Genomic DNA, 27,806 nt, shown 5'->3' on the forward strand with positions numbered 1-27,806 from the left:
GGTCGCAGAAAGGAGTCAATGTGAATGGAAAGTACCTAAGCCATTTACGATTTGCATATGACATTGTGATCATAAGCCAATATCCCAAAGAATTAGAGGAAAATCTGAATCAGTTATGCAGAGTTAGTAAGGATTTTGGACTAAAGATGAATATGGCTAAAACAAAAGTAATGATGAACAAGTATTCTACAGAAAGGGATATAATGATTGAAGGCGAGGTAATTGAAAAGGTGGAGTCATATACTTATCTGGGACAAGTCATTAGCTGTAATAATGATAAATTGATGGAAGTCAAGAGAAGAATAAATTTTGGATGGGCAGCATTCAGGAAATATAGTCACATACTGAGTAGCAATATCCCAATTTGTCTGAAACGTAAAATAATGAACCAATGTATACTTCCCACCATGACTTACGAAAGCGAAACTTGGGCACTCACCAAAAGAATGGAAGAGAAGCTGAGAACTACACAGCGAAGAATGGAACAAATTATATTGGGAATAAGACTGTAGATAAGAAGAGAAACACATGGATTAGGCAGCAAACTCAAGTAGAGGACATTATCAAAACTAAAGAACTAAAATAGTCTTGGGCAGAACACATAGCTCAAAGACATGATGACAGATGGACTAAGAAAATAACAGAATGGTACCTAACAGGAGCTAAGAGAAAACCTGGAAGACAACAACAGAGATGGACAGATGAAATTCATGAATTTGTGGATAGTAAATGGATGGCCATTGCACAAAACAGAAGGAACTGGAAAGTTGCTGGAAAGGCCTTCATCCTGCAGTGGATTGAAAATGGCTGATGATGATGATGTCTGTAGATTTACCATTCGTAACTTGCACCATTGTTAAACGATACAACATCCCGAACTAGATAGCGTAAGGTTTAACGTAAAACTAGATAGTTTAACGTAAAACACATAGCATTATATTAGAAATCTGTTAGCTTAGTATAGTACAAGCACTTCCCGCTTTACAAGTCCCCCCCCCTTTAACATTTGTTAAGTCATAAATAATTTCTTTAAATTATATATAATTTACTTGATTTTACAGGCTATGGTTTCATTTCTTTGAACAATAAATCAATCATTGTTTAAACAAACTAATTAGCTAACTAATTTCATTGTTGAGAACGTAACCCCTGTTTTTAACATCATGTCTATGGGAATAAATTCCGGCTTTACGAGTTCACACCAGGAACGAATTAACTTGTAAAGTCGGAAACTACCTGTATAGTATTATCAATTAATCAGTAAAATTTATTAATCTTATTAAATTTCATTGTAAAAAAAAATTCATTGACGATCTAGATTTTACTAACGTAACATTATAAATTAAAACATAACTTGTAACTTGTCATATAACGTAACTCGGAGATAATACTCGATATTGAAATATATATACAGTCGAACTTCCCTATAACGAATTCGATAAATCCAGCAAAAAAATTCATTATAGAGAAATTTCGTTATACAGAGAATATCTTTTTTATTAGATATTGTTATTTAATTAGAAAATGAATCTACATTTATTTTTAATGTATTTTATTTCAAACACTTGTTTAAATTATGTTTACACAATTTTCGCTGGTAAGTATTACATATTAAAAAAAAAAGTGTAATTTTTGTTTGCACAGTACAATTAAAAAATGTCTGATTCTCAAAGAAAACTTCACATTTGTTCAGAGCATTAAAAACATTATCAGGAAAATTTTCACAAAACTGTAGACCCATACGAACCGTTTTAAAAGCGTGAATCATTTTTCCATGAGTCGGCTTTTCTACGGGTTGTTCTGATGCGTCTTCAGCATCATCGTTAATTTCTTCGTGGTCGCGTCTAACACTGTTCAGCAGTATTTCGTCTTCATTTGGATGTTCTGTTGTAGTCAGATCTTAATCTACATAAACATAACTATCCAGTGTTATTTCATTTTCGATGTTTCCTGACGATTCTAATAACATCCAAAAGTTTTTCAGTTGCGAAAGGGACAATTCGTCTCGTTCGTCCAGTTGTTGTTCGACTTCTGTATTCAATGCAAACCCCGCTTTCGAAAAACAATTTTGAATAGTGTATTCAGTGACATAGTTTGTCCAAACTTTTGCCAGTTCAGAGATGCAATCTCTGAACTGGCAAACTTGGAGGTTAATTGTAACCTCCAAGTTTCTATTTTCTGATAATGCATTGACAATCTTCATTATTATTCTCTTTCGATAATGAAATTTAAAATTTTTAATAATGCCTTGGTCCACTGGCTGGAGTTTTGACGTCATGTTTGGTGGTAAAAACAACTTCACACTTTTAAGTTTGACAGGATGTGGCGGACAGTTGTCAGTTACCAACACGATTTTCCTTTTTTCTTTTGTTATACGCTTGTCTAGTTTTAATCTCCAGTCTTCAAAGATATCACTTGTCATCCATGCTTTTTTTTTTTACTAAAGGTGTAGTCAATTTTCAAAGATTTTGTGCCTCTAAAACATTTTGGATTTTTTGATTTTCTGATGACTAAAAGTCTTAATTTTTCACTTCCTGTCATATTTGCTCCAAATAGCACAGCGATTCTTTCTTTGCTTTGTTTTCTGCCAAAAAAAGTTGCATTTAAAACTGATTCTCGATTTTTTAAAATCGTAGATAAGCTGTTTGTAGATATGCCATATTTCTCCACAACATCTTTTTTCTTAAAACCCTGGTCAATATCATGAAGAATCTTTACTTTATCATTAATACTTAAACACTTTCTCTTTGACATTGTTTCCGCAATTGGAAAAATTACTCGACTGCAGCTCTTGCCGATACCCACACCGCAAACTTCGCTGCGCTGGCCATATAGTGAATTATTAGTACCGCCTACTCAATGATGTTCACTTGCCAATTCAACAGTATTATGTGACCCTTCCTATCAATCACTTTGAAGAAATATATGACTTTGTGAATTTCTTTTATTCTGCTTTCATTCATACATAGATGAAAGAAAATTTATGGTTAATGTATGCTGTATGTTACTTTTCAGGAAAAAAAAATACAAGAGCATATAGCCTATGTGATTGATGACAATTGTTCTAAAAGAACAAAATTAAGAAGGGAAAAAAAAAAAAAAAATCATGAAACCATCTACTGGAAGTCCAGTTAGATGAGAACGGACATATCATATAATGATTGACAGGAAGGTCACAATTCGCTTCTCACCTCAACTGTAGTTGAGGCGAGAAGCGTTGTCAGCTTCAGGAAGGAAAATTGTTTTGAATATTTTCGTTAGATTCTTTTAATTGCGTTAATTTGATTTTCAATTGTTTTAAATTGATTTGAATTGTGTTAAATTGATTTTTTTAAAATTATTTATATTTTACTCTAATGTACCGGTAAGTTGTCGATTTTTTCGTTTTAATTTCTGGAGGGTATCATACGGAAGTGTTCTACACACTATATTGAGGTAAACTCCTCTTATTATTTTACTAATGGTAGCATTCTATGTATTGCCGCCGCAGCACGCTAAAGGTTTACCGCAGCGAATTTCATATTCCCCTGAGCCAACAGGGGAATATAATTTACAAATCTACCCTATTTATTGTAAAGTTTATGACCACTTTTAATAAATCCATTTGGTTTTATAACGGTAACAAAAATGAAACAAAGACCGTCCTACAGGCGTCAATAGCCACAAATATTCACTAAAAGGATGATTAATTCCAGATGCTAATGCGCAATTCGGAGGGAAGGGGGCGGTATATTTGAGCGGCTGTTTAGCAGTAAATGCTTGAAAATCTTCAAAAATGCTTTTACTAATTTTTTTAAAATTGAGTTATAGAGACTAACACTTCACTATATGGGGTTAATTTAACATGTAATTTCATTACAAGGTGCAATGTTTTGCAAAAAAATTCGTAATATAGAGAAATTCATTAAATAGTAGTTCATAATAGAGAAGTTCCACTGTGTATATATATATATATATATATATATATATATATATATATAATTTTAAATAATATATTTAATTATTTAAAACAGATAAAATTACGAGTCAGAACAGATTAATGCCAGAAATGATTTGACATTACATTTGTTTGAGAATATAATATACAAATTCAATAGATATAGCATAAAATGGTACCTATCACGACAGATTAAAATTCAAAATTGGCACTGAATATCTGCAATGTACAAAGGACCCTATTTTCCTCTACATAAAGCAAAGCCAATAACAATCAATAATTCCCATATTTACATAATACAAAATCTAAAAATTCAATAACTGGTAAAATTTGGTATTTTAGATTTTGTATTGTGTAAATATTATTATTATTACTAGCCTTATAGTGCAAGGAAGCCTGAGGCTTATGCTGCACCAGCTAAAAAATATTTCTGAGTTACCGAGAGAGAGACTAAAGAGAAAAATGATGATATCCAGCTCAGGACCCTGGGTGTGCGCCCATACTCACCAGGTGTGGGCCCCTGGGATAATATGGAATTATTATGATTATTATTAGCTTTGTATTATATACAGGCTGATGGGATCCTTTGTATGTTGGAGATATTCAATGCCAATTTTGATTTTGAATTTTAATCTGTCGTGATAGGTACAATTTTATGCTATATCTATTGAATTAATTTGTATATAATATATATATTTATTGAAACATAAAATTACATTACAGTTTTTTATATATATATATATATATTTAGTGTTATTACTGCATTGGGATATAAGTTTAGGGTTATATTTTTGAATTCAAATTGAAATTTTATTTGGAATTGAATCGAAATCATGACTCAGACCACACCAGCAAAGCAAAAGGCTCAAGATAATGGGAGTGTTGTTGCTCAGGGGATAACATGTGGAGGGGTGGCTGTCCTCTGAATCACTGCCTTTTGAAATGTACTGCTTGTTTGATGTTTGTGGAGCAATCAGGAATGGGACATGATATTGCCAAGGGGAATGTCTTTGAGTGTGCATGATGAAAAGACTGTGAGGAAATCAGGTGCCAACTCAGTGTTGTGTGTTTTTTTTTTTTTTTTTTGTAGTTGTTGGCGTATAGGTTTCTGTGGCCATAATGCACCTCCCAAGGTTTTTGCAGTACTTTGATCCAAGCCCAAGGCGGGAATCGAACCCACGACCTTTGGGTTGCCAGGCAGGCACTTTACCCACCCGGCTAGCCCGGTCGGCCTCAGTGTTGTTATGTGCCTATATGAGAGCTTGAAGGACAGGATGGATGCCATTGAAAAATTTAAATTCAGGGGCCCTTCAGGCTCTCAGCTGCCAACATCAACACCAGAGCTTGCACCTGAACATCAGGCAACACAGCAGCAATCTCAAGGCAGAATGCACTGGTCCCACAGGAACTAGTTGTCGGTGACTATTGTCAGGGAAACAGGGAACATACTGTGCAAAAAGGATAGGTAGAACAGGACCAGGGTATGTCTGCCAGGGGTAAAGATTGATGCTGTTGTAGAGCAGATATCATCTTTTAAGAACACAAAAGGTGATATTGTTGTACAAGTTGGCACTAATGATATTAAGAGTAGAAGACCAGTGGAATTACTTAACAAGTACAGGTCAATGTTGAAAAAGAGCTGTGAGTTAGAGTTGAATTGGAAAGTGTCTGCAATTCTGCCTAGATACAATAGAAGGGAGTATATGATGAGAGCCTTGTCGATCAATTCGGCCATGGAGAGATTGTGCAAAGCTCAAGGGTTAGAATTTCTCTCAGCCTGGTCTGTGCTTGTTAACAGGAGATTGCTTCTACAGGGATGGAATACACTGCCTCCATAGCATGAGAATAATTTCTGATGCTATGGAGGCAGTGTTAGGTGGGTCGGAAAACTGCTAGCTTGGGGGATACACAGATTAATATATTAACAGTAGCCACTGGCAGAGGGGAAAGTGATTCTTGCACTGCTTCTATTGGAATGAGCAGCAGCCTAGAAAACAAAGTGCAGGGGATTTCAGTGATTGCTGGGGGTCATTGCGGAACAAGTAACTACCATAACACATGGGCTGTGTTACGGTAGCTAAGAATAGGAATAGGAACAGGTGCATGTATACTTGCATTTAAACCACTTTGCTATTGGAGGCTTGAAGTGGTGGAACCCATGTTTAGTCTCTAGAGCTAAGTTCCAGTCAACCCTTCCCTATCTCTTCCATCATGCAGTATGATTGATGACTTTTGAGGTTATGATGAACGTCGTGGCGAGATCCAATATTCCTTACATTTCGAGGGTACAGCTCTAAAACGGTTTTCGTAGGCCGGCCGCTAGTTAGTACACCAGACCGAACCTATTGGTAACTCTCTAGGAGGCTTCCGGATCAGCTAGTGTATAATCTTGCTACCTCTACTCTGCCAGATAGTGACTGGAGGGAGTCAGAGTAGTGTGTATGCGGGGAGCATTGTCGAGGCCACGTTATGTCAAGGATCTGGGTATATTCTTACCACATGTACGCCATATCCAAAAATTTCATTACTTCATACAGCATGTCCCACCCACTTTTTCTTACTATTGAATACACCATGAATTGTCAAACTAATAGAACGAGCTTATCAGCGAAAAGATCTAAACCTCCCAAGGACTTCCTAATTCATTTCACAAATATACGTGGTCTCAATTCTAATCTCAACGATGTCCATTTCCACTTGCAGTCTGCCAAACCACATGTACTTTTTTCTGACAGAATCTCAGTTATCGGTTGATTCAACTACTGCTCATCTCAGATGCCCAAATTATTCGCTGTATGATTCCTTTCGCCTCAAAGGTGGTACTTGTGCATATGTCCGTTCTGATATTCCCTGTCAGAGACTTGGCAATTTGGAATCTCCTCTCTTTGATCTTCTCTGGCTTAAAATCTCTCTACCTCATTGTGTCAAATTCATCTGTTGTCTCTACCGTTCTCCCAACTCCACTAATCACTTGGAGCTCTTTGACTTCCTCTCGTTGCAACTTTACTTTCTTCAGTCCAACTTTCCTAACAGTGAGGTAATTTTCCTTTGTGATTTTAATGTTCACAACTCCAGCTGGCTTCCGTTTTCTAGTCACACCGACCCAGCAGGTCAAGATGCTGAGGCTTTTGCAATTACTAATGACCTAGCACAGATTGTTCATTTACCTACAAGAATACCGGACAATCCGAATCATACAGCCAATACGCTTGATCTTTTTCTCACAAACAACCCTTCTAAGTAAACGGTCGAAGTGAGAGGTCCTTTAGGCACTTCAGATCACAACTTGGTGATTGACTCTTCTCCAATGGAACCTTTATCTCGTGACTATTCCCAACCTCGTGTTGTTTGGCATTACAAGAATGCAAAATGGGATGACCTGCGAGACTTCTTTTCTTTTTTTCCTTGGTGTGATTACTGTTTCAAAACTTCTGATGTCAACATTTGCTCAGATCGTGTCAGTGAAATTATTCTTACAGGAATGGAATCCTTTATCCCACACTCCACTTTAAAATCTCGTCCTTTATCTAAACCTTGGTTTTCCAATAAATGTGCTAAGGCTGTTCAAGAGAAGAATGTTGCATATCGTAATTGGCTTGTTTCTAATTCTTCAGTTTCATTTTCTGCCTACACCAAAGCTCGCAACAATTGTAAAGCAGTTATTAATCAGTCCAAACTAGAGTTTGAACAGGTTAAGAGTAGAAAACTTGCTTCTTGCCCTAATGGTAGCCGATCATTCTGGTCTCTTGCCAAAGCTATTGGCCGCAACTTTTGCCCATCTCTGCTTCCACCTCTGTCCAAACCAGATGGTTCTGTTGTCACTTCAGCCAAGGATAAAGCTGACCTGCTAGCATCCCATTTTTCTTCCAGCTCATGTATTAATGAACTTGGTAAAACACCTCCCACCATTCCCAACACGGTTCATTCAGTGCCTCCTGTGGTCTTCCGTCAAAAGGATATCAGAAGGATTTTGATGAATCTTGATGCTAAGAAAGCTCCAGGTCCTGATGGTATTTCTCCACTTGTTCTAAAAATCTGTGCTCCTAAACTTACTCCTATTCTTTGCCGCCTTTTTTCACTTTCTTATTCCAAAGGTGTTTTTCCTTCTGCTTGGAAATTTGCTCATATCCAGCCAGTTCCTAAAAAGGGTGACAAATCCCTCCCATCCAATTATCGTCCCATTGCAATTACTTCTACTCTTTCTAAAGTAATGGAGAAATCAATTAACCGCCAACTCTTAAACTACCTAGAAACCTTCCGTCTGATCAACGATCACCAGCATGGATTCCGTCAGTGTCGATCCACTGGTGATATCCTGGCTTATGTTACCCATTTATGGACTACTTCAATGGAAAGGTTCGGTGAAACACAAGTAGTTGCTCTTGACATCTCAAAGGCTTTTGATCATGTTTGGCATAAAGGTCTTCTAAACAAGCTTCCATCTTATGGTTTGCTAACTGTTTTTAGTAATTGGTTATCCAGTTTTCTCTCTGATCGCTCACTGAGGGTGATGGTAGATGGCCCTCTGTCTTCTAACTTCTACACTAAAGCCGGTGTCCTCAAAGGTTCAGTTCTTTCCCCCGTTCTTTTCCTCTTGTATATCAATGACCTTCTTCCATTGACTGGAAATCCTATCCATAGTTTTGCCGATGATGGCACATTGCATTCTACTTTCCATTTTAAGAAACCTTGCCCTGCTCAATCAGCTTCAACTTCTCGAAAATCTGCTATCAATTCCTTAAATGCCCATCTTCAGGTAATTTTCCAGTGCGGCAAAGACAATTTAGTTGATTTCAACCCTTCTAAAACTCAGTCTTGTCTTATATCTTGCAAAAAGGATTCTTCTGCTCCTGTGCTTATCTTTAGTGACACTCCGATTTCTAGGCAAAATGATATATCTCTTTTGGGGATTACCCTGACTTCTAATCTCTCCTGGCACAAGCACATTACAAATATTGCTTCCTCTGCATCTAAAAAACTTGGTTTTCTCTTTCGCTCTCGGCGTTACTTTTCTTCCAAACAGCTGCTCACTCTGTATAAATCACAAATCCGCCCTGCCATGGAATATTGTTCCCACATCTGGGGTGGTGCTATATTAAAGGAGGCATCAAAAGAAGTAAGCAAACCTTAGCCATAATTATGAGAGCTTCCTTGGACTCAAGGGAGGTACCGATGAACTGGAGATATGAAAATGTGACCCCAATTCACAAAGGAGAATCATAGGGTGACAAGTAATTAGACCTATTAGTTTAACTTCTGTTCCAGGGAAATTAATGGAGGCACTAGTTGGAAGCACTGCAGGATCATCTAGACAAGACTACAGTAATAATTCAGACAGCATGGGTTTGTTAAGCATAAGTCTTGTCTAACCAATATGATTGGATACTGTGATGTGGTCACAAAGGAACTGGATGCAAAAAATAATTTTGGTATCATGTACTTTGATTTTAGGAAATCTTTTTATACTGTTGCACATGGAACACTGCTGTACAAATTGGAGCGTTACGGCATTAAGGGAAAGTTGCTGCTATGGATAAAGGGATAACTGAGTGGGAGAAGACAGAGTGGTAATCAATGGACACTGCTCCTTGTGGACTAATGTTATTAGTGGAGTCCCCCAGGGTTCAGTGTTGGGTCTATTGTTGTTTTCTGTATTTATTAATAATATTGATGATGGTATATTAGGCTTAATGTCCAAGTTTGCAGACGATATGAAGTCGGCAGGGTTGTTAATGGTACTAATGACAGTACGCTGCTGCAACAGGATCTAGAAAAGTTGAGCAGATGGGCTGAGAGGTTGCAAATGAAGTTTAACATTGAAAAATGTGAAGTACTGCATATTGGATGCAGTAACCCCAGGGTAACATATCAACTGTGTGGTACTACACTGACAGTGGTAGAGAATGAAAAGGACTTGAGGGTAATTGTGCAGGCAGATATGAAGTTTTCTGAGCAGTGCACACGGTCTGCAAGAGTAGCTCATGGTGTCTTGCCAATGGTATACAGAAATTTTTCTAGCAGGGATAAGGAGGTGATTATCCCCTTGTATAAGGCAATGGTCAGGTCACACCTTGAGTACTGTATACAGGTATGGAGGCCTCATTTTAAGAAGGATGTAGAGTTGCTGGAACGAGTACAGAGAAGGGCAATAAGATTAGTGAATGGAACAAAGGGTTGCTCTTACGAAGAAAGGCTTAGGTTTTGCAAGTTACAGTGTCTGGAGACTAGGCACCTGCGAGGTGATCTGATTGAGGTGTATAAAGCCTTGAATGGTTTGAGCATGCTCAATGCTGATGGGATTCTTCCTCTCGCTCAGAATAATCACCTGAGAGGGCATAAATTCAAATTGAGGAAAGACAGTTGTAGGATAGATATGCGGAAGTTTGTCTTTAGCTAGCGCGTGGTTGATTATTGGAACAAACCTCCATCTGTTGTTGTAGAAGTTGATAGCTTAAATAGATTCAAGGCAGAACTAGACAAACATTTAGAACGAGTGGATGGGTGAAATGAGAAGAGTTTGTTTTTTTTGGATGATGCGATATAAGTTTGCTTTCTTGCATCATGTGCCTTTTCTAATGCTAATAAAAAAAAATATCCATTTCGTCCTCAGATCTTTCCATTGGAACATCAGGCCAAAGTTTTTTCCAGCATTTGATAAGGGTAGTCTTGTCAATTTTTCCCCAAGCTGCAGCAGAAAAGTAAATGACTATCTTTATGCTGACATTTTTAATTCCATAAAGTTTTATTTTTCTTCAAGCACCTGTTGTTGTTCTAACAGTGAGATTATCAACTTCTTTCTGTACCATCGCCTCACAGCCTTTAACTCCTTGATCCACAGGCTGTAATAGTGCAGTAATGTTGGTGGCAAAAATTTTACCAAGATGTTGCCAGATCTCAGTTGTTCTGCTGGGCGGGTTGGAGCATTATCAATGAACAAAACTGCTTTTTTTCCCAGTCCTTGTCCCCTTAAGTATTTTTTTAACTAAGGTGGCAAATGAGATGAAAAATCAATCTTTAAAAAGATCTGAGCTCATCCAAGCTGATTAGCTGGGAGGGTATTTAAGTTTACATTTTTAAGAGTGCGGGACTTAGCAGATTTTCCTATGACTAGCGGTGGTAACTTTAAATTCCCGGACACGTTAGTGCACAAAAGCAATGTCACTCTTTCCTTGCCCAATTTATGTCATTTGGTTGAAGAGTCAAGTTTTGAGGCAAGTTTTTGTATGGGTAACATATTGAAAAATAAACCAATCTCATCAGCATTAAAAATTTGGGATGGAACTACCCTTTCTTCACCAATAAACTTGAAAAAGTGTAGTTTAAATTCTTCACTTGCAACACAATCACCAGAAAGACTTTCACCTGTAATTCCGAGCTGCCGGATTCCATGAAGCTCCTTCCACCTTGATAACTACCCCAAACTTGCAGTTAAAGACAGGTCACCTCCTAACTTTTAGTTCAGGTTAAGAGCCCTTGATTGAAGGATTAGGCATGAAAGAGGAACCCCTTGCTCTCGTTCCTGAAGAAACCAAATGTATAAGGCCTCATCCAAATTTTCATTTTTTGCCTGCTTAATGGTAGCTCTATTTCCTAAGCTGTCTTTGGCCACCATTTTTGCACAAAAGTTTTCGATTGCTTTCCTATTTTTTTTTTCCAATCGGAAACAGTTTGTTTTGCCACCCCTATATCAAGAGCAATCTTTTTTAAACTTTCTCCAATATCAATTCCAAAAAACACATTCAGTTTTTGTTCCATCAACACGGTAACACTATTTTTGTTGCCATCTTCTGTTAACCCAAAACCACAAAAAAAACATAAAAAAAATAAATAAAAGCATGTAAAAACACAAAATAAAATAAAAACACAGTAAAATCAAAGCAATACAGCAGGTAAAGAACTGAGATAAGGTGTACATGTGGACAATGCTAGCAGCAGCTGTCAACTGAATACAGTACAATACAGTACAACAGCGGAGCAACTGATTTGTGAGTCATTTTCAAGAATACATAATTTATCCTTCTTCTCATCACTGATACGTGCTATTGCACACCATCACATTTGCTCTTATCCAGTGCAGCGGGCAGTTACTGCTTAGTATACATGGACTAGTTATAGTTCCTTTATCCCTGCTCTTCTTGTTTACAATGACATCGTTAACATAAATTTAGCTAGGCGAGCTCACGCTTGTAAATATATCATACAATTTGCAGAGAAACCACTCATAAGTCAGTTAGTTATTTTTATAATTCCTTCCATATATATATATATATATATTTTTTTTTGATAGAGAATTTTTTCCCTGATGGAAAATCTAGTCCAGATTAACAGAAAGTCCAGATCATCGGGATCCAGATTAACAGGGTTCTACCATATAATAAGCAACTTCATGTATGTGTATTTGATACAGTAACAAAATTTCAAGGAAAATTGCTAGTGGCAGTCTTATTATAAAGTTCCAAAAGCCACATCAAATCAAAATTAAACAATTTTTTTTTCAAAACCCACTGCCATTATGAATATATTTTAATGTCTAAAATTAGATAGTAGTATTAATACATTAACTGCTCTAATTTTAAAAAATATTAATATATATATATATATGGCACTAACTTTTTTTTTTTTTTTTTTGTTATTATTGTGCCTAACCTCTATACTTAACCATATGATGAATATTAAAAAAAAATCAGTTTTTCTTATGACTTTTTTTTGTGAGACATTTCATATATCAAGGTCTAACTGCAAAAAACAGTACATGCCTGGCTACTAGACATGTACTGCTTCTCTCATACTACTTGTTTATAATCATGCCATTTATTTCTAGTTGATATGGGTTTGTGAAGTTGTACGGTTTAATATAAATAGTAATTATTTTAACTTATGAAGAAAATAGCAAAATTGCAGTATTAGAAAACATTCAAATTTCCTAAGCCATCTATTTAAATGTCCCTATAATACAATGGCCAGTGAGACCAGTAAGCCACCTCAGACCACAAAATGGCATTCACTCACAGCATAGTATGGGTTCAAATCCACAACCTCCTTACCCATGGCTGAGCATAACTACTGGACATAACTGGCAAAAATTTTATTTGTTTTTTTTTGGGGTGGGGGGGGTGGGGGGGAAGTTTCTGTGACAGATATAAACCAGAAAACTAGTAATAGTAGTAATGAGGCAAATGATGCAAGAAACCAAGCTGATATAGCAGCAGAATTAAAAAACAAAAAAAAAAAAAAGTCACCCATCCTTACCCTCCAAGAGTTCATCTAATTCTTCCTTGAATTTATTCAAACCATCCACTTCCACAACAGATGGAAGCCTATTCCAACAATCAATCACTTCAAGCCTGAAGGCAAACCCTGCAACCATCCTTTGGCTTAAATTTACACACCCTCATGTGTGTAGTCTCAGCAAGAGGATGAATGCCATTCACATTCAGCTTACTCAATCCACTCAAGACTTTAAATACCTCAAACATATCAACACTGCAGATGTCTAGTCTCCAGATGCAACAATTAGCAGAACTAAAGCCATTCTAGGTAAGCCCTTCTCTGCACCCATTCCAGCAGACCTCCAGACCTGTATACAATACTCTAGATGCTGCCTAACCATGGCTTTGTACAAAGAGATAATCACTTCCTCATCCCTACTAGCAAAGTTTCTGTATATCATTGACAAAATCCATGAGCTGTGCTACCAGCAAGTCTGCACTATCAGAAAATTAACTCCATATCTTTTTCTTTCTTCGCTACTCTGCACGTAGTTCCACAGAGTTGATTAGTTACTCTGAGATTACTGTTATCCATACACAGTAGCTTGCATTTGTCAATGTTAAAATTCAAATGCCATTTCTCAGCCCATCGACCTAATTTTCCTAAATCTTGTTGCAGTAACATACCATCATTACTGTCGTTAACCACCCTGCCAACTTTTGTATCATCGGCAAAATTTGACATTAATTCTGATATACCTTCATCAACATCATTAATAAATATTGAAAACAAACAATAGGCCCAGAACTGAATGCTGAGGAACTTCACTGATATTAGTCCACGAAGAGAAGTGCTCATTGATAACCACTCTCTGTCTTCTTCCACATAATCCATAGCAGTAACCCGCTCTTAATGTCACATTTCTCCAAATCTTTTACATGCAACAGTCAAAAACCTTCCTGAAATCCAAGTATATAATATCAAAATTATTTTTGCACCTAATTCCTTTCTGACAACATCACAGTATCCAATCAAATAGGTTAGACAAGATTTCCTCTTAACAAATCCATGCTTTTTTAACTGCCAACTCCATTTTTTTCCCCCAGAATAGAAGTGAAACTAACAGGTCTATAATTACTCATGTCACCTTTTGATCTCCCTTTCTGGATCAAAGGGTGATGTTGGGGATACATTTGCATATCTCTAGTCCATGGGAACTCCCCTGAATCCAAGGATGTTCTGATAATTATGGCTAAGGCATTGCTTACTTCCTTCGCTGGATCTCTTAATATAACTGAATAGATCCCATCCACCCCAGGTGCTTTTCTTACGTTTAACTTCAATAACTTCTCTTCCATTTTCCTCTCAATTATTACAAAATCATTTAGCTCCCTGTAATTTTGATAAACCTCCAGCTTCACTTACCTACAAAATTCCTTCATGTGTGAATGTAGATGCAAAATATTCATTCAGTTTGTCACCTACCTGAGCAGGATCATCAACAGTGAAATCATTGATATCAAGCAGACCAATCTGATTCATCCCTTTCCTTCTAGAGTTTACAGGAGTAAATAAGTCTTTGCATCCTGTCAAAGATTTCTCGTAAATTGCCTTTGCAGGCCTAACCTCCTTTTTGACTTGATTACAGACTATCTTAAAGCTAGTCTATGACTCCACTATTTTCCCCGTGTGAGACAGCATCTGCTGTCTCACAGAGCTCAAATGAATAAACAGCACAGGAAATAACAGCTGGATTTCAAAGCCTATTAGATTGAAAGAGCGAAAATTTGAATGTTGTCTCTTTTTTTTTTTTTTTTTTTTTTTGATTTGGTAGTTGTTGGCGCATCGGCTTCTGTGGCCATATTGCACCTCCCAAGGTTTTTGCAGTACTTTGATCCAAGCCCGAGGCGGGAATCGAACCCGCGACCTTTGGGTTGCCGGGCAGGTACTTTACCCACTCAGCTAGCCCGGTCGGCTTGAATGTTGTCTCATGAAGGTTAATGTGTTAATGAGAAATGGGAGAGGGGTCAGGAATTTTCCTAAATGCTGGTGCTAATAGGTGTTTGACACTGGTCACTTTGGCCCTGCACAGCTATGGGTTTAACAATGAAGGGGGGGATGATGGATTGGCAAAGGAATCCAAGGTATTTAAAAAGAAATACTGCTAAATGTCAGATATTTGCTGACCTTTAGCAGTATTTTATAATTTTTGATAAACAGGATCATACACCAAATCAGTTTGGTGCTCAGCATACAAGTTTATTAAGCATCCATACTAAGTTGATTAAGCATTATTTTATGTTCAACTTTGTCAAGCATTCAATTTACATATAAGTTTAAGCAGTAAGAAAACACTTTACTACGTGGCATAAGGATTTATTGGTGATCAAGTATAAAATACTGACTACTCAAGAGGAGCTTACTTTTAAATTTATGATACAAATTTTGAAATTCGGTAAATACCAAGTAAATAACAAAACTGCTATTAAAACAAGAATTAAAATGAAACAAATATTAAACAAATTTTGGGGTACTGGGAGGCATGCCAAATGCTGCAAGCTGCCTTTCAACTCTTCATCAGTAGCTAAAGTCACCTAAAAAGTAATGTTTTCTATATAATTATTCTCTTTTCTACATTCAAAATATGCCCTTCAATACCTACATCAGAGATGTATAAATTTATCAAGCATCCATTTTATGTCAAACTATGTTGCAAATTTTATGTAAGTAGACCAGTTTGGCATCCAGTGCTGTCACTCCTCTCGCTTCACCATTTATTATTTTGGGATCAGTCTGTCACAGTTTTCAGAAAATCTCCTGCAACAATAATCTTTTCTCAATCATAGCCAAGTCATAAGAGTATGTATTGAGGCATATCAATAAAAATTCTTAATCCTATTTTTCAAGTGGTATAACAGTGTTTTTATAATTATTTTAATCCTTAAGATGGTAAACTGCATAACACCCTTGTTCCAACTTATTACAAACAATTTTTCCATTATTGATAATTTTCCATTAACAAGCTTCTACACTCTTAAACAATGTACATTTATCTTGAAGTAGTTTTGTGATTTTAACTAAAGAATGTTTACCTATTTTATTCCAATAATATTCTACTCTATCTGCCTTGAAAAAACTCTTCTGGGCAATTACCGCACTGCCACCTTCAAACTTTGGGTACTCATATAACCTTACGAAGGATGGTTGACCCTGAAAGGTAAAAAATGTTTTATGTTGTTTCTCTTTTTGAAATTGCACATAAAAAGAGGGAGATCACATATAGTAGGAGATTGGGCTCATTTCGTTGGCTGAGGGAGGTCCCTTGGTGTATTGCCTACACTGCCATATTAGACCAGTTCACATGGTACTATGTGTAATCTCTTTATTGTGTGTTATCATGTCTGTATAAGTGAAAGATAATGGCATGGTTACAATAGATTATATGAAACAACTCATGGGGGAAGGGGCCACACATACTCCTGTCAGCAAATAAGCTAACTACAGCCCTGACTAAAGAGGCCTTTAAGAACTACAGTTTCTAATGGAATTTGTAATTGAATGAGACTTCTCCAAATGAACATTAATCAGAATATGTGCCAAGACAGAAAGGCATGATGAGGTTCCAGTGCATAGAGTCGGTAAACTATGTATTGTGGGGTAAGTTTGTTTTTATGTGGGATGAAAAACTTGAATTTAAGAAAGTCCAATTCAACTCTTCAAGGAAGAGTTGAATTGGCCATTTCACTGCGTGGAATAGCTGTTAGCCAACTAGCTATCCACAGGGATGCAAGCACAATACTACTAAGTCTAAATGGCATCAGACCTACAGACTGTTCAAATGTCCTGTGTTCATCTGTAAATATGTCATTTAACACATCAATGCTTAAAGATGTGTTAAATGTAACCTTAGCAAGTATATCATGTTAGTTTGGGTTTCAAAGCTAAAATAAAAGTGAACTGTTATCTTTTGATTTGTTTAGTGATAAACAATAGTAATCCAGAAGCAGATGAACTTAATTTTAAGAGTTATTAAATATATTTTTTCATAATTAGATCAGAAACTGAAAATACAGGCATTACTGTCTAATTAACTGATCAGTACACACCTGAATGTAGGGCAAAATAAATTGTACTCTCAGAGCAGAGCAGAGAGCAGTGTTATACTCTAGAAACTGTTAATGCACACATGCAGCTGGTGAAAGCATTAGTGGAGCGTAATAAAAACACAGAGTAATTGGCAGTATCATTTGGAAGAAAAGGGAATGGTCCTTTAAGAGAGATAATGTTTATCCTATATATTCATAAAAATTTCCTTGCTAATTTCAGGAGAATGAAAATGAATATCATATGGATATTAAATAGTAATGGGTGTAGTTTTGCTTTATGGTTGGAATCCCTCACCGTGAATATTATTTTTTTAGATCCTTGGCTAATTTATTTTTTCGCTATGATCTCACTGTGAATTGTCACATAAGGCACACTGAAGCCCACGTGGTCGTGACATAATATGCATATCCCAAATTTCAGAAATTAAAAAAAGGAAAAAAAAACCCTTTAACCACATATTTTGCATCCATCTGGAATGCAGTGAACAGCATGCTGATACATTTATTCCAAATTAATAAGCAATTAAAACATACAATGTAGCAAATTACACACATCATTATGGAACGTAATCTGTTACATGGTTCAATAATAGTGTCAAGATAATGTAAATATTGATGTAAAAAATTTTAGTTCATCAGCCTTCTATTTAGAGCCATCAGTGATATTACCAAAACTGCCTGGTGGCGAGCTAATATGGTTCAGTTCCTTCCTTCTAATATTCACCACATTATGAGGAACTCTAATATTTCTCTTAATCTTCTTTGCCAACCCTTTTCTTAGTTTGCTTTAAGTTGGCTAAAAATTAATGTCAGTTAATTTTTAGCCAACTTAAGATCAATTCTTGAGATCTCAAGGAACTTTAGCATTTTGTGCTCATAATCTATTCCATCCATACAGCTAATAATCCTAATACCTTTTTCAAAAAAAAGGTATTTTCATTGATTTCACTATTAAATTCCAGAAATCTCTATTAGTTATTACACAAACAGCAAAACTCCAAGATCAATTATGAAAGAAAAAAAAAAAAAAAAAAAAAAACTAAGAAATTTTCATAAATTCTGTCAAGCGTTTGAAATTCAGGGTCTGTGAAACCCCATGCACCATATGGAATCTGTCTCGTGATTGCTGACAAGTTAATAAATCTTTCCAACACACCAGGCCATCAACTATGAATATTATTACTTATAATCATTTGTTTACACTTAGTTTTTTTTTTACTGTTCAAAACATTTATATTCAGCATATAGTATATTAATAAGAGCACACTCAAAGAGGGAAACATAATACAGAGATGCATATGATTTCGAAATTACTTCAAATAAAATAAAGTAGGCAGCCTTACTAAAAGCAAGGCCTTGAGTCTGGGTGCTGAGCTCAATGTTAAACACATTAATTGTGATATATCAAGAATATTTATTTCATAATGCTAAAAGTTTAAAAGACTAATTTTTTTTCTAACACACAGTTTATGAAAGAAGTTATCTAAACTTTGCAAATGGAATTGAATTTTACTATTACTAAACTTACTTTAACACCAGGAACGTAGCAAGCCACATGATAAGGTAAAGGACCAGGAGCAATGCTGAAGCCTGCTACTTTCTGTAGGAAAATTTTTTTAGCTATTTTATCTGGGAAGGAAAAAAAAAAAAAAAAGAACCTTTATTAATGAAAGTATTGGGAATGAACACAAAAGGGTGGGAAACACCTGGTATTTGAGTTCTTTATAATGGTAATTTTTAAAAATGCAAAAAAAAAAAAAAAAAAGATACTTTGTAATACAGGCAGTTCCTGCTTCACGAGTTTTTTTTTTTTTTCAAATATCAACAAAATCGAAAATATGAACATTAATTGCAAAAAATTAATGTTAAACATTCATAAATACCACATTTCAAACCATGTGCATAGCTATACAATATAATGCATCCCGCTTTACAATATTAATCCATTCCAGAGACACCATTATATCATGAAAATATCGTAATGTAAACCCAATAACACTTTTTTTTTAGTTATTCATTCCAAGACCTCAGAAGTTGAAATTTTTGCTACAAAACTAAGCTATTTATCTCTCTAAAAGGTCATTTTTATAATGTAAATTGTATTAGTTACCAATTCAAATCATTAAAATGCACTACACTTTCATCATTATAAGAATCAATTTTGAACACCTTTGTGATATTTTTTTTAAAGCACATTTCTGGAAGTCACGGCCATAAAACAATAAAAACAATTTGTAGTTTGCAGTTTATTGGGCTTTTCTGTTAGTGCAATCAATTATAAATGGGTAGTAAACTCGATATTATTGCATTTGTATAAATACCAATAACTGGAATCGTGTGGGTTTTTATGTTATTATGGTGAAATGTGTTTCCCCTTATAAAAACAAATAAATCTTCACAATCTTCTCTTCATTCCTTTTTTTTTTTTTTTTTTTAAGCTTCATAATCTTGTTACTCCGAGCGAATCATGTTAGTGGCAATCTCACATGTGCATATCACGTTACAGTAGACTGTCAAAATAGTGGCACATTCGAAATAATGGCACATTGAGATCGGATGCATACATACAGCACAGATCTATTGCAGTGCCGAAAAAAGAAAACTGCAAGTCATGTGATTACTGTATTTGTTTACATTTGCCATTTTGAAAGTGAATTCTGTACTAATATCACAGATTATTTACATGTTTTACATTTATTTTAAATTAAAAACCCTTCAGTATGGCTCCTAAAGTTAATAAATGCCATACAGAGAAGAAAAGAAGAACATTAAAGCTTACTGACAAACTTGATATGATCCAAACTATTACATTAGGGTCACCCAGAATGTTAATTCATATACCCAAGTGTATTGTGTCTGTAAATTGCGTGTGTGTGTGTATTCTCTCCTCAATTTGTTTTGCTGGACAAAAAACAACCTTGCTACCTATGCCTGAGACCCACTAACTCAGCCACGGAGTGAAAAAAGCCCATAAAAGTTCCTTTCCTCACATCACTGACAGGATTCAAACCCAGGCCTTTTCCACCCAGTTTGAGGAGGATGGTGACAATACCACTATGCTACCGCACAGACTAAGCTTGTTATAACAACAAAAATAGAACAGGACATAAGCAGAAGTGTATTAATGGCAGAATATAACATTGGATCCTCAACATGTTTATGTTTTTTTTATGTGCAGTTAATAAAATTGCATTCTTAATCTCTATTTCTTATTTGGCCTCATTATTTTTACATTAAATACATTAAAAATGAAACTTTCTAGATAATGGAAAAATTTAAATAACGGAACCTTGAATCCCCAAAGATGCCGTTATTTCGAAAGTCTACTGTAGTCTACTGTGATTTGTGCGTCCCATTAAAAAAATGCTTATTATCTTGGAACAAATGCCTTGAAGCATTTCTGAAGAAGAAGACTCCTTGTGCAACAAACCAATGAGAGCCGACCCAATAATGAGTGATCAATGAGTGTGCATTTAGTCGATGACGATAAAGAATAAACATTCTTTAACATTTGCAAGTCATAATTTCTTTAAATTATAATTTGTTTTATTTTACAGGATATGTTTTCATTTCTTTGGATAAATCAATCATTGCTTAAACAAACTAATTAGCTAACTAATTTCATTGTTGAGAACACAACCTCTTTTTTAACATTATGTCTATGGGAAATTCCTGCTTCACGAATTTTCGCTTTATGAGCAGTGCTAGGAACGAATTAACTCGTAAAGTCGGGAACTACCTGTACTGAATATACGAGGTGCTACCCAAAAGTTCCTGAAATATATTTATAAAATAAATTAGACTCACCCTGAGTCTTATTTGCCACCTTCGAAGTAGTCCCCTTGAGAGCGTAAACACTGATCCCAGCACTTCTCCCATGATTTGAATGCATCCTGAAAGTCCTTCTTTGTCATACTGTTCAGCACCGCCTGTGATTCGATTTAGATATCCTCTACGCTGTCAAATCTTCCACCCTTCAGCTTGATTTTCATTCTTGGGAAGAGGAAAAAGTTGCAGGGGGGGGAGTCTGGCAAATAAGGGGGATGGGTAGGGATCATGTTGTTGGATGCCAAAAACTGCACCACAGCAAAAGATGTGTGGGCCTGTGCATTGTCATGATGAAGGACCCAGTTCCTTGTGCAGCACTTCTCTGGACATTTCCTCCTGACGGCTTCCCTTAACTGCCTCAGAACATCACAGTAAAACTTTGTGTTGACGATCTGGCCAGGAAGGATGAATTCCTTATGGATAATCCTGTCAATGTCCAAAAAAAAAACAGATCAGCACAGACTTCACATTGCTATTCACTTGTCGGGCTTCCTTCGGTCGGGGTGAAGATGGGCTCTTCCACTATGATGATTGTTGCTTAGTTTCTGGGTCATACCCATATACCCAACTCTCGGCACCAGTGATAACCGTAGAAAGGAAGTTTTGATTACGCCTGACCCATCCTTGAAGATCTCTGTTAATTTCCATGCGATGCTGCTTTTGGTCTTCACTCAGTAACCATGGCACGAACTTGGCCACAATCCTTCTTAGGTTCAACCCATCTGATAAAATCCACTGACATGTGCCGCATGATAGTCCCACAAATGTTGTAGATGGTTCGCCTGCGGTGTTCACAGATCACTGCCCGAACTTTTGCGACATTTTCCAGGGTGGTGCTCGATGATGGATGCTCAGTGCAATCGTCGTCATCAGCCAACATTCGACTGTTTTTAAAACAGTTAAACCAGTAGTAGGTCTGCGTCTGGCCTAAAGCATTGTCACCAAAAGCTTGTTTCAACTTCTTATGGGTTTCTGCAGCTGTATCATTAAAAAGAAAACAAAATGTGATGCAAGCACATTTCTCTCTCACAACAATCGCAAACTATGCGAAACACACCACCAAAGAATATTCAATGACTCTATCCAGCCTGACGCCATGTGGCACACTCATTCACAAAGGATGCATGCAGTGCCACAAGTCCATACTAGACGTAGTTCCCACTTTGTACACTGTCCTCCAACATGTAACGGGACACATTACCCCTGGGAAGGTATGGTAAATATCAGAGGTTGTATGATGGGTAGATGCCAAACCAGTTAAACACAGTGGATGTAAAAGCATGCATGCTCAATGACAAGTATGAATAAGAAAAGAAACCAAATCTCTAGGACCGAGACTAAGAGGTGTGAGACTATGTTGCTGCATAGTGGGCATGTTTATACACTAGATGGCGAAAAGAGTGGGCACCCAAAATCAACTCCTGGAAACATTGCACACCAATAGAAGATAGAAAACAATGTAGACCACCAGAAGCAACCCTTTCAGAGGTGAGTTTACCACACATGGTTCCCTGTAGTAACTTTTTGAAAGATATTGTGCAAAACTTAAAACTTTGTATTTAATTTTTTAAAAATACTAATGTGCTATTTTGACTTTATTGCTCAATTCTTGAGTACAGCTTTGAGAAAATTTTGAGCTCAATACTTGTTTAAAATCAAATCAGAATTGTAAAAAATTGTAGAAAAAATTATAAATAATAAAATGTTACTTTTTTTATGGAGTAATATCCTCTACATCTGTATGCACTACTTGATTCAGTTTTATCAAATTCTGAATTCTACAGAAATTTTTCAATTTCATCTTTTTCAGGCCTAAATTGTACAAATGAAGTCAACAGGTGATATTTCATTTTCAGAGCTTTTTTTTGTGTTGCCTTCTATTATAAACTGTATTTACGATTAGGTGGAAACACAGAAAAGAGATGACAGTACATATTAGAAAACTTAAGACAATTTATACATTAATGGAATGGACACACCGCATGAAGGAGTCATCATCTAGACATATTCCACACAGCTCACATGTGAAAAATTAAATTTACATATGTATGTACTGCTTAAAGGATCAATCTCAAAGGATGTCAAAAATTGAAGAAAATGATGAGAAGAAATCATAAAGACATCCTTAATGAGCTGACTTGAGGCACAGTTGACAGAAACTGGGATAAACATAGGACCAATAACCATAAGAAAAACCTTTCACAGAATTGGTTACCATGATGATAAGGCAGTTGCTCTTAAGCCAATTTGTCACCCAGCAATGTATGTTGCTATCCACTCTGATGCAAAAAAAAAAAAATGCACAGATTTCTGTTCATAAATCCATGACTGCCCGCAATTTTTACATAACAAAAGTTGTGTAACTTTAACCCACTAATACAGGGTTGCATCTGTTCTATACAACACATTAGTAAAGCCAAATTATATTTCAATTCAAGCATGAAAACAATTTGAAACTGTACACATCTGTGTAAAATCAAAATATATAATTACTACAGTGCTGAGGATGGAAAGATTACATGTGCAGCAACGAAAGAAAATTTACAGATGAAGCTTGCCACACAGTTCAGGCATCAGAAAGCTGCACATTAGTGTGCCATGTGCTCAAAGAATAATTTCACCCAGTTTGTACTGCACCAATAATGTAATTTAGCTTGTGGGAGCAGTGTGATCATATAACCTGTTTCCTACAGTTTGGACTTGATTCACTAATTGTCACCAATGAAACCATGAAATGTAGCTGTCTATTGTAAATATTCCAAACAATTCTGGCTTACCTGCATTGTAGCAATTCTTTGTAAAGGGGGAAGCTGACAACTGTATCAGCTGACAACTTTTTGTTACAAAGCATGGTCAGTACAATAGTGGTTCAAGGAGGACAATGTGGTGAATTTACGATTTTTGGCCCAGAACCAGATTTCAATTCAGCTGAATGCCTTTTTGATGTTTTAGAACAGCGTTTCCCAAACTTTTTTTTTAGTGACGGAACACAAGTTTAGCAGGAGCCAAAGAACTGTTTGCTAATATTTTATTACATTCAATGCACTGTGCATCAGGAGCATCTTTATTTCCAACATATGTAATGCCGAAATTCAAATAACTATCATCGTGCTTTCGTTTTGGTCTTTTATTAGTTGGTTCCTGTTTTATCACTTCAGATTTTTGGGGAACAAAAGGCTACGATTGTTCATCCTCACCTTGACGTTTTTTTTTTTTTTTTTTTTGGTAGTTGTTGGCGCATCAGCTTCTGTGGCCATAGTGCACCTCCCAAGGTTTTTGCAGTACTTTGATCCAAGCCCGAGGTGGGATTCGAACCCGCAACCTTTGGGTTGCCAGGCAGGCACTTTACCCACCTGGCTAGCTCGGTCGGCCACCTTGACATGTGACAATATTGTGTTAATTTTCATTGACCACAGTTGCGATACTAGAAATACTTGCTTCTCGTTTTAAAGTTCCTTTTTTCAACTAAAAATCCATGGTCATTTATTTTAATAATAATATTTTGGAATACTGATAATTATCAGAAAAAATTTATACAAGGAAGCGAGTTTAGTTATGATATCAGTTCGCTTCCCCTCTCATTCAGCCCATGTACTCAAGGCTAAATCGCATACGAATAGCATATTAGATCATTACATTGCTACTTTTTCCGTAGACGTCATTATCTCTATGTAAAAGCCTGCCAAAATAAAGTGTTCCATGTCTATTTGATCATTAGTCTATGCCAGTTTGTTAAAAACAAAAAAAAAAAAAAAAATAATAATAAAAAATAATGTTAAAAATTATAATGATACAAAGTGGTATACGCTAAAAATATGCAAATTATTTTTATTTTATTTCATTCAGATAAAATAAAAGTTACATTCGCCCCTAGATAGCAATCAAATGCTATGAGGGTAAACAAAACCACAACATAGCAATACAAAATGTATATTCAGTAATAAAAAAACATACAAATACAAAGGTAAAGATACAAAGCGAATACAGATTATGTTCGACATAAATGCTCAATATATACAGTCAGCATCTGCTCATAAATACAGTCTGTGTCTGTTCAAGCAGAGTGTGGGGAAGCCGGCAGGATGCTGTAGGCTGACTAGAACAGAAAGAGCACAGATCATCCTCAATTATAGAAGCCACGTAGGATGAGGGTGAAATAAAGGTCTAAAATTGCAAGATAGCATTGGTATCTACAAAAAATTTTGTTCTGTAGGCCTTGTCAACACAAATTGCCTCGGGGTTGATGTTTAAGTCGTTGAGAAGTACAATTGTGTTTTCTGGGAACATATGACATAGAGCTGATCTGGTTGAGGGCAGGTTGGATCACAGATGTTTGCCGATTACTTATTCTTCTGTTATTCTTGGGCAGAATGAGGCCATCGATGCTGGGAGCGTCTAGTTTAGCAGAAATGAACTTATAGAGGGTAATTATGTTGTGAGTGGCGATGATTTGCTTCCAAGGAGTCATTCCATGCAGCGAATGTAGTATACCCCTAGAGATAGTAAGGGGATGTCCTGAAGTCCTACTGAGAGATCGAAGAAGCCAATACTCAATCCCCAAGAACTGCCGCAGGTAGGTTGGAAGGGCAGAGGACCAGATTTCTGATGCATAGAGAGTCACCGGCACTTAAGATCAGATATACTTATTGATTTTATTATTATTTTTTTAATTATTAATTACAATTTTTCACGGAACACTAGTGTTCTGCAGAACACAGTTTGAGAAAAGCTATTTTAGAACAATATTTGAGAGCCAGAACAAGACATTCTCATTCAAGTAGAGAACTGAAGCCTTAGGAGGAGAACAGCAATTCCAGCAGCCACATACCAGCTACTAGTAAAGCTCGAGAACCATACTTGATCAAAACTTTATTTTTTCTAACTAGGTATTTTTTCATTTAGCATCACAATATATGTTTGGTAGATACTGTATTTATAATAGAATAATATGTGAATTTAAACAAGAATTCAGACATTAAATTTCAAGTCAGCTGTAAAATTTGCTAGATCACAAATAAAGCTCCAAAAATATACTACATCTTCAACTTCTAGATAAACATCTATGATAGTCTCTGTTTGAAGGCTAATTTCTGCACATCTATTCTGCAACCAAGCTTTTCTCAATTTAATGTATTCAGGTGTGTTTGTGACAGAGAGAGAAGTAAAAACACCATCATCAGCATGTAGTTTCTATTGACAAAGCTCCTGTATATCACTGGCAAAACCCCATGAACTGTCCTAGTATTCCAAGATCTTTTGTATTATCAACCTTGAGTAGGGTGCTTCCCAAGTGGTGTTATTCTAAGATTACTGCTTTCCTAATGAAAGAGACAATTCTACCTATATGTAGGATCACCTTTTTCATATCAAATGATGTGAATTCTCAGAGTCTTCATTCAACTTTCTGTTAATGTAACAGTGTGGAATACCTCAACTGTCTCACTTTTTTAATCTAACTGTAGCAAATTCTGCATAATTTGAGTATGTATTGCACTAAACAAACTCTTCAAAGTAATAACATAAGCAGCTTTAATGCCATTGAGTTTTACGATGATTCTTTTCAATATTAATATTTCATATTAAAATGACAGAATGATGCAAGGAAGCAAGGACCCAAATAAATATAAATATTATAAAAAAAAATTCATTTACCAAAATTGCTTTTTTCAAAAAAATGAACTTCATGGCTCACACTTCTTGCACAAACAGCTTCATCTTCTGTCCAGCATGGACTCCTAAAATTAAAATAACATCTGTGTACATTCCAGATTTTTTTTTTTTTTTATAAAATACACTTCAGCTAGTATGTATAAAGCCTTCATTTCTTAATTTTTTTTATATTCAAAATTTTTTATTTATTAAATTAACAATACAGTAAATCAAAAGCCCTATATATAAATAGTAGGAAATACTAATATTTTATAAATTTCATTTGTCAAAGTACAAATGCTAAGGCAGAAGAATAAAAAAAAAAAACAAAACAAAAAAAAAAAAAAAAAAAAACTAGAAAGATCAATGAAAACCAAGAGCAACAGAATAAGGGTAAGATACATTAACATCAAAAACAGGGTGCTTTTTAAAACGAAAACTTGGCTTTAACCTGGCTGTGGTGTTACACCTGACAGGTGCCAATTTTTATTTATATTTCTGGGGAAAAAAAAAAAAACAACACTTTGGGTGTTTTCGAATTCTGTTTGGACAATACCAGTATTTCATTTTTGCTGAGTGAATTGCAATATTTATCGTAACTTTTATTTTTTTAATAAAAAATATTTAAAAAGATTGCATTTTTAAATATGATGATCTAAATAAAGATCCTCATATTTAAAGAGGATCTAAATAAATTAAACAGATGGCTGTAAAATGGCAATTGAAGTTTAACAGTGATAAATGCAAGGTATAGTAATACCCCAACTTACGCGAACTCGGAGTTACGCAGTTCTTGATTTTTTCGTTTGGTGTATATCTAAAATTAGATTACCAGTGATTTAGAAGTCAAATCATAAAGCTTGGGTGACAGCTTCCGTTTTTGAGGACTGGTTTGGTCACCACTTCATACCCGAAGTCGAACGTTATTGCAAGTCTAAACAGATTCCATTTAAAGTGATGATTCTTATTGACAATGCACCTGGTCACCCTCCTGCCACATTAAATAATGTCGACCCACGTGTGAAAGTTGTGTTTTTACCTCCAAACACAACCAGCTTGCTTCAACCGATGGACCA

The 27,806-nt window shown here is 35.8% G+C and overlaps 1 protein-coding gene across 1 annotated transcript in view; it reads right to left on the reverse strand.

The window, feature by feature from the left end:
• eIF2A (eukaryotic translation initiation factor 2A) overlaps positions 1-27,806 on the reverse strand; it is a 197,525-nt gene that overhangs the window by 106,426 nt on the left and 63,293 nt on the right. Inside the window, exons 6-8 of the mRNA XM_090372166.1 lie at positions 26,734-26,816; positions 18,782-18,882; positions 16,240-16,357 (exon numbers count right to left, since the gene is read on the reverse strand). Coding sequence (XP_090228292.1) covers positions 16,240-16,357; positions 18,782-18,882; positions 26,734-26,816 — 302 coding nt within the window. The remainder of the gene's footprint in view (positions 1-16,239; positions 16,358-18,781; positions 18,883-26,733; positions 26,817-27,806) is intronic.

Source organism: Mastigoproctus giganteus, chromosome 1 (assembly GCF_048544385.1).
Source record: "Mastigoproctus giganteus isolate SK-2022 chromosome 1, ASM4854438v1, whole genome shotgun sequence".
NCBI classification, from domain to species: domain Eukaryota; kingdom Metazoa; phylum Arthropoda; class Arachnida; order Uropygi; family Thelyphonidae; genus Mastigoproctus; species Mastigoproctus giganteus.